This window comes from Sinocyclocheilus rhinocerous, unplaced genomic scaffold, assembly GCF_001515625.1.
Source record: "Sinocyclocheilus rhinocerous isolate Xijiao unplaced genomic scaffold, SAMN03320098_v1.1 scaffold1353, whole genome shotgun sequence".
NCBI classification, from domain to species: domain Eukaryota; kingdom Metazoa; phylum Chordata; class Actinopteri; order Cypriniformes; family Cyprinidae; genus Sinocyclocheilus; species Sinocyclocheilus rhinocerous.
In genome coordinates this window covers 155,836-164,580 of record NW_015639000.1, presented here as the reverse complement: position 1 = coordinate 164,580, position 8,745 = coordinate 155,836, and the positions used below count along the sequence as shown (strand labels likewise).

General features: G+C 35.3%; 1 protein-coding gene across 1 annotated transcript in view; it reads left to right on the top strand.

Annotated features, from left to right (window-relative positions):
- Positions 1-7,746, top strand: part of LOC107750956 (phospholipid phosphatase-related protein type 1-like) — a 46,904-nt gene extending 39,158 nt beyond the window's left edge. Inside the window, exons 5-8 of the mRNA XM_016566535.1 lie at positions 2,787-3,037; positions 4,074-4,250; positions 4,904-5,035; positions 7,023-7,746. Of these exons, the coding sequence (XP_016422021.1) occupies positions 2,787-3,037; positions 4,074-4,250; positions 4,904-5,035; positions 7,023-7,055 (593 nt within the window). The 3' untranslated portion in view covers positions 7,056-7,746. The remainder of the gene's footprint in view (positions 1-2,786; positions 3,038-4,073; positions 4,251-4,903; positions 5,036-7,022) is intronic.
- Positions 7,747-8,745: the final 999 nt, after the last annotated feature.

Sequence of the window (8,745 nt, the reverse complement as noted above, 5' to 3'; positions counted from 1 at the left end):
GCAGTTTTCTGTCGGGGATTTGTTGCGCCGCGCCGCTCACGTCCGTAGACACGGTGTAAAGCCCCGTTCACACCAAGAATGATAACTATAAAGATAACGATATTAGCGTCCACACCAGCGAACGATATTGTCTGTTTATTAAGCGCACATGCGTCTGCCGCTTTAAATTCTTGAGCTCGTTATAGCAGGATGGATTCTGATTGGCTGTCAGTGTTTTATCGTTCATCAGCTGGAAAAAAATCATTTTGAAAGTGATCACAACGATATCGTTCCTCTGTATCGTTATCGTTATAGTTGTGGTGTGAACTATGCTATTCTTTAATATTGAGAACGATTTTTAGAACTATATCTTTATCGTTATCTTTATAGTTATCGTGCTTGGTGTGAACGGGCCTTAAGTATGTTTTCTTATTAATTGACAAACCTGTGGGTAGAACTTGACTCCTTGTCCAATGCAAATTATTTGTGAATGGAAGATTAATCAGCTTAACACATTACTACTACTACTACTACTACAAAAAGAAAAAAAGATAAAAAAAGCACCACTAATACTTGCGTGAGCTCTCAGAAGTAGAAGTGCACCACCGATCCAATAATTTTTTGTTAGGATGGTGTGACTTACCTGGAGATTTTCAAGTAAAAGTTTTAAAGTAAAGCTGCTGAGCTGTGGCTGTTTTATTGATTAGTAACAGACAGAACGCACAACACTACCTCCACACCTCATCCATTTTAAATGTTTGCTACAGACATAATTGACAGAAACAATCAACAGAACTTTCCAATATAACTTTCACTCGCAGTGTTTCTATTAAGCATTCATATTTACAGGATGTTGGTTTCAGTACACATGTCCATGCTGCCCACCCAGACTTGATGTGAAATGAAATGAGAAACATGGGGAGCGTTGCTTTGCTGGATGTGATGCATAATGTAGTGGAGTCTCTGGTAATGGTGTCCTCTGAGGCTTGGGATTGCAGTGGTACGGACCATCGGATTGCAGCATTTCTACAATCTTGAGCAATTGTGGCCAGAGAGTATCTTTTGTCTTTCTCTCTCCAGCGTTGCTCTTTTTTTTTCAGTAGCTCAACTAGGGGTGTGCGATATTGACAAAAAATTATATCTCGATATTTTATGGGATTTTATCGATAACGATAATTAGACGATATTTTGCTGAGGGTGTTACTGTGCTGGTACCTTAAGGACTGCCGAAGACAGCTGACTCCTAATGTTTTTAATATTCTTCATATTCTGTGTGGTGGTCAGTTCATACTGATAGAAATTAATCTTTTCCAATAAGTTTAAACTGATTTTTGCATTTTATGGGCATTTTTACCGTTATAAAGCCATATTTTCTAAAAGTGTCCATTATCGTTTGAGTCAAATTTTTACATTTAATCAGGGAATTAGAATAATAAGACATTTGGGCTGTTACCAAGCAAATTAAATCAACACAGAAGCTGCATCTGAAGTGGCATTTAGATGTATTTACACACATGTAATTTGTTTAATGCAAGACATGCAATTACAAATGCATAAATAATGTTTTGATATATTAAACATAAAACGTTGAATACTGATATTTGAAATGATTTAAAAAAAAAAGAAAGAAAAAGCCGAAATTTGAAATTAAAACCGCCAGCAGGCGGCAGCAAATCACTGTTAATAAGTGAGTAATTGCGATTGAACCGAATCATTTAAACGGTTGATTCATTCAAGAACGAAACACCGTCATGTTGCTCAGAGACACAAAACAGCGCCGTGGCTGTATTCGGAATGATTTTTGTTGGCGAAATAGAGCAAAAACAAGCAATATGGTGTCTAAAACGTAAGTCTCTTAATTAACTTATTGTTTATTGAATTCAATGTCACATTTGTAATCATGGTAATTTTTGGAGAAAAACGGCACTCTTCGTGTGAAATTGAATAACTATATGAAGTGGTATAAATATATAAATTTTCTGCCATCATGTCTTGAATTTGTGATCATTCTAAATGCATTTTAATAGACTGAATCATGCAGTGAAAGAAAACACACTAATCAGTATCACATTTGTAATCATGCTTATTTTTGAAGAAAAAAAACGGCACTCTTCGAGTGATTTTAACTATATGAAATGATATAAATATGTACATTTTCTGCCCCCATATCTTGAATTTTGTGATCTTTCTTAATGCATTTTAATAGACTGAATCATGCAGTGAAAGAAAACACACTAAATGCGCACACGCACTAATCTAGACTTCACGTATGCGTGCGCTCTGTAGGGATGTTTTGAATGGTTTTTGCAAAAGACTCGATAATGTCAAATCGCACATCGTTAAAACAACAATTACGATATTATCGCAGACGATTTATATCGCACACCCCTAAGCTCAACGTTTTGCTCATCGACACCCTTCGTACTTTCAGCCACACCATGAATTGTAATCCACTTCACTCAAAGACGCACAGGCTCATGGTGAATCTAGTTTGATACCATTTTATTCCACAAAATCAGTTGGAAAACGTCATTCTGAGAGAGCTGGCATAACTAGAGGACATCAGAATTACATGCACAAGATATTAAGCTTAGTAGAGTAGTTTTGTTTGTATGCAAATGTAGCTTTTGCTCTAGTGGGCATTTGCAATTACTTCTGGTTGAAGATAAAAATAGCATCATTCCATCAAGACTGCATTGGTATTCATAGGTGTCCTCCAAGCCCTTGTCTGATTTGCTTATATTTTCGAGCCTTGATTGGGAGCAACAAGATGAGTAGTTTTCTGTTGTTGTTGTTTTTCGCCGCAGGTGTCTTCGCGTTTGGCCTGTTTGCCACCGACATCTTTGTCAACGCCGGCCAGGTAGCGACTGGCAATTTGGCGCCGTACTTCCTGAGCGTCTGCAAGCCAAATTACACCGGGATGGATTGTCGCTTCAACCACCAGTTCATCGCCAATGGAAACATCTGCACTGGGAACCAGGTGGTGGTGGAGAGAGCCAGGAGGTCCTTCCCATCCAAAGACGCTTCGCTCAGTGTCTACTCAGCCATCTACGTTACTGTAAGACACTGTAATGTGGATGTTAAATAGCCTAGTTTTATTTGTCTGTTATGTGTTGAATTCAAACTGTGTTGAATTGCAACTGGCTCACACTTCATGGTTTGTTAACCTGGAAAAGAAATCTACTTTACACAAAATGTGTCCCAACCAGGTCCAAAGCAATTAGTCTTAAAATAGAATTGGTCCAAAATCCAAATGTTTTCATGTTCAGTTTGGACAGACGCTGAAAAATGAGGATACTTGGTCAATTTGCATGGTCAATTGTTTTAATTAAGTGTCATGTGTTAATTTTTATACAGGGAAAATATAGCAAGCTGCACTGCACTTTAAACAAATATCTGAACAATTTATTTTAATGTAGAGTTGTTACCAATACTAGTTTCCAATTAGATAACAAAAACTAATCAACTGAAACTAAAAACTTTTATTCAGCAAGGATGCATTAAATTGATGAAACATGACGACAAAGACATTTAAAATGTTACAAAAGATTTGTATTATATTTTAAATAAATGCTGTTATTTCGAACTTTTTATTCATCTACAAATCCTAAACATATTCAGGATTATTAATTATTCAGGATATATTAACACAGTTAATTAATCAATTAGAGTTACTTAATTAGTTAATTACTACATTTTTTGATCAAACTAATGCAGCATAAATGACTGCCATACAAAGGCAATTAGTGTAACTATACATTTTGTTGAAACTGGTTTCTTACACTGGTTTTGAACAGACCTTCAGTGTGCTTTGATGTCAGGTTAGTGATGTTGAATCGTCAGGGTTTGTGATGAAGTTTTTTTCTTTGGTTGAGGTGAGTTTAGAGCAGCTCTCTTTCTCTTTCATGGGAGTAAGAGGTTATTTACTCTGATTCCGTTCTCCATAATTGGCCATAATTTCCCTGCAAGCGGCGTGTATTTATTTAAGCTTGATTTCCTCAGTCACCTGCTGCACAATAAATCCACTGAATAAATCGGTTCCTCAATTCGTGTGTGTGTGTGTGTGTCTGTGTGTGTGTGCTTGCCTGTTTCAGATGTACATCACGAGCACCATCAGGACGAAAAGCAGTCGTCTTGCCAAGCCTGTACTTTGTCTGGGAATCCTGTGCGCTGCTTTCCTCACTGGCCTGAACCGGGTATCAGAATACCGCAATCACTGCTCAGACGTTATTGCTGGATTCATTTTAGGAAGCGCCATAGCTCTTTTTCTGGTGGGTTTCATCATTTTACACACACACACACACACACACACATACACACATACACACACACACACACATACACACACAATTTATTGATTTATTTATTTATTTTTTGATGCTGAAAATTCAGCTTTACCATCGAATAAATAAATAAATTGAAATTTAAAATATATTAAAGTAGAACTTTAATATGAAGTACTATTTTAAATAGTAATAATATTACTGTTTTTACTGTATTTTTGATCAAATTAATGAAGCATAAGAGACTTGTTTCAAACTTGTTTTGTTCTTACTGACCCCAAACTTTTGAAAGGTGGTGCAGTATTGAAAATCAAATACAATCCTTGCAGTCCACTTAAAAATAACATTAAAAATAGCATTAAAAAATATAAAATAGCATTTTGTTTTAAACAAGGGTCAGTAAAATGTAACAATTCAATAATAATTTTTATTATTATTAATAAATATTATACACATTTATTATTATTATAACAGTAATGATTCTTTTCTTTTTTTAATGATACATTAAAAAAATTAAGTTAACAACATTTTTTTAAATAACGTTAAGTATTATACCACAGTTTCTAATTTAATAAGTATTTTTGGCTTTAGTCGGTACTGTAACTATCGCAATCTTCAAAAGTTGCTTTTTTTCATGGTAGGGAATCTGTGTAGTGAACAACTTCAAAGGGAATCACTCCACTCCTACCAAACAGAAGCAGGAGGATTACCGCGCTCTTCCCTTGATGACATTCCCCCGTGTGGAAAGCCCTCTTGAGACGCTCAGCGCACAGGTAATGCTGTCTTCTGCATCTCAGGAAATCATCTCTCTCTCGGCCTGCTCACAGTGATCAGTGCTTGTTTTATTACATATATAGTAGTGAGGATCTTGCTGTTTTACACCGTTTACATTCACAGTTTGAATTTGACAACACTCATAATAACTTGCATTAATAAGTAATTTATTTCAGCAGTATCACACAAGCAAGAGTGTTGTTGCACTGAATATCAGCACTGTTAGTATGAGGCCATACTGATATTCAGTACAACAGCACGAATGTGATGTTACAGTTCTATAAACAATTATTTAATATAGAGTAACTTACATTTCAGGCATGTGGAATGTGGTTATTTTATTTTTGCTTGTCTAACACATTGTATATATCAATATTTGCTGAGAAAAGCCAGCAAATGAAGATAAATTATCATTATTGACAAATAATTTCCGTCATTTCCACTATCACTGGTTTTCAGTCCACAGCAATGCATTTTGCAGTCGGGTTGCTCTGTCTGAGATAGACTTGGGAGTTGTGTAGACTTGTGTTTTGTTTGCACAGGTTTTGTCTCTGTTGTATTTTTTAAAGTGTTGGTCTGTATACATATGCAGACAGAGGTAACACTTTATTTTAAGGACCAATTCTCGCTATTAACTAGTTGCTTATTAGCATGCATATTACTAGCATATTGGCTGTGTATTAGTACTTATAAAGCATATATCAATGCCTTATTCTGCATGACCGTATTTTAGATCCCTAAATCCGACCTCATACCTAAACTTAACAGCTACCTTACTAACTATTAATAAACAGCAAATTAGGAGTTTGTTCAGGAAAAACTCTTAGTTAATAGTGAATGTGTTCCCTATTCTAAAGTGTTACCCAGACAGATTTGTGGCCATTGCATGAAGTCACTGTTTTTTTTTTTCAGTGTCTTTCGCCATGAGCGCTGTGTGAAATTTAACACAGTTCAACTTTTAAAAATTCCCCAGAACTCACTGTACAATAACTTTTTGCTTTATTGAGATGCTTTTATAATTTGTATTAATATTTGAATTAGTTTTAATTTTATTTTCAGTTTTCGTTTTAATTTTAGCTATAGTTTTAATAATTTTGTAGTGTTTTTGTTATTTTTATTAGTTTTTTAAATGTTTATTTTAGTTTTTATAAATTTTAATTATTATTGTTGTTATTTTAATGGTTTTAGCCTTAGTTTTAGTTAACTGTAATAAACCTGGTACCAAGACTAAACAATGATGTGGAAAATTGAGAGGGATCCGATTTAGGATAGTACTCAATAATTAATAATAGATTTATTTTGTAAATTTGTAATAATGAGGTTTGTATTTACCTTCAGTAGTATCACCAACATTAGTTTCAATGTTTATTTGACTGGAATTTGCTTTGCGTTTTGTAAACCCAACTGCACTTTTAAGTCGTCCCTGCAGTAGTTCCTTTATTTAGGCAGAGTAAAAATAAATAAATAAATAAACACCCAAAATGCTTTGATTTTGCAGTTTGCCATTTATTCTTCCCAAAATGCCCAAAAAGATGGATTTTATCACCTTATACAGCAGGGAAATACAATACTGCTTCTACAAATTCATTCCGACACGGTTTACAGCAGGGAAAACGTTTCTATTGACAGCCAGCCAGTGAAATACCTCGAGCGCCTGAGCAGCAGATGTGGGTCAGAGGAATTCTCCTTTGCTTCTGACACCAGCTTAACACCCTGAGTGGCTGAGGAAACCTTACTATTCAAGCCAATGTGTTTGGGAAACAAGGAAAATTGGGTGTTCTGTCACGATCTGTCCAAGTACGATAATCGAAACGGTTGATTCAACAGGAATTGGCATTGTGAAATTACACGTTCTGCTCCACGGCTCTCTGGTGTTTCTGTTAAATGCGCCTGATGGGTAATAAGCATTTATGCGACGAGTTAAATGCTTATTACTGTCTGGAAAGGCACAGCAAGTCTCTGAATGCAATTTTGTTTGTCTTTCAGAACCATTCGGCGTCCATGACTGAAGTCACATGACTAAGGGGGCAGCACCGAGTCACGTTCGCATCACCTCAACACTTCTAGGCACAAAAAGTTTTTTTTTGTACTGTGGCATACTGTAAAAAAAGGAAAAGAAAGAAAAAAAGACAGTATTATGTTGTAACTACTTGTACCTAGAAGCAGCTGTTTTGTACATTTTGTATAAGAGAGTGCTGTAGCTTTTCCTCATAATGTCAACACTGCTCAATTCATGTCCAGATTTTTGCCTTCTTTATGTTTTACATCACCAAAAGCAAATATATACAGTCTATATATAATGTAATTCAAATATCGATGTTGTAATGTGGTATTTGTACAAAGAATGATTTTATTTAGATTTTTTTTCCTGAACATTTTTGGACAAAGATCATTTTGTATTCTTTTTGTTATCTGTATAAAGCATTTTGATCAACTTTGCCTGCTGATTTTCCAGGAATGTTTTTGGTATACCTATTTTTTGGTGTAAGATTTAAAGAAAACGTGTTGAATTGTTACACGTCGTCATATCGGATTCTCCTCGGGCATCTTTGAATGGCTATGTACTCAGCATGAAATACACAACACTGTTTGAATAACCTGTTATTCTTGACTTGTGTTTTGTTTTTCTTTAAAGTTTGCATTTCATTTGAAATGCTAAATATATTTTCCTGAGTAGTCTGTCAAATAAATAGTCTGTAGCCGAGTCCAATAACTTGAGTGGGTTTCATTTTTTTTAAGAATGGTTATGTAGTTGATTACAAATCGCATGACAAGAATGTTTTTACAGTACCCTTATTACTAGTACTTTGGTTAAAAACATGTTTTTGCAGCCAGGTGGTGTTTGACATCTACCATCAGGAACTAACCAGAAAAATCTTGACCATTTTGAACAGATGAGTGTTTATCTATATGCAAATTTTGGAAAGGGAACAGTTTGATGATCTCAAAGTTCAGCGGCTACCATCACTTAAGAGTCAAAAGAGTATATACCGGCAACACAAAGTTAATACCAGTGGCTGCACTGAGAAGTAGCAGCTGGCTATGGTTGAAAATAAGGGACTATAAATAGGCCTCAAATGAAAAAACAACAAAAAAAAGTTTATAAACAGAGAGGGGTGACCTGCAAGGTTCACCGTTGGGCCCTCTGGAGATGTTGTAGCCCTATCAACAAAACATCAAGGACAATGGGTGCCCACCTGATGACATCAGTAATATTGGTAGCATCTAATGTCCCCCCTTCCCTTTATTCCCCCTACTCCCCATCAACATCTCATCAAAGCTGGTTAATTAGGGATTGTAAAAGATTGTAACATCTAATCCTATTTGCTTAAATGGGATGATACTCTGTTTGGAGTGAAATATTAATTTCACGCTTTTCGCTTTTAAAAATAGTATATGAAACCGTACACTTAAAAAAATAAATAAAAATAGGTGTAGGATTTATTTGGAAACACTCAATAATTATTAGTAAATTTCACAAATAATTACATAGAAATGGCAGGTAAAAACATTTAATTAAACATGAGATGTTTAAGTAGAAGTCTGGAATAGTATCTTCTTGTAAAACGTACTCCAATAATCATTGATCCATTTCGATACTACACTCGTACTGCGTCTTGCTAGACGCATATGGGAAAAAGCCTTTTTTTCTCCTGAACTGAAGCCTTTTTCATTCATGCAGTGAAACTGCAAGGCCATTGGTTCGTGC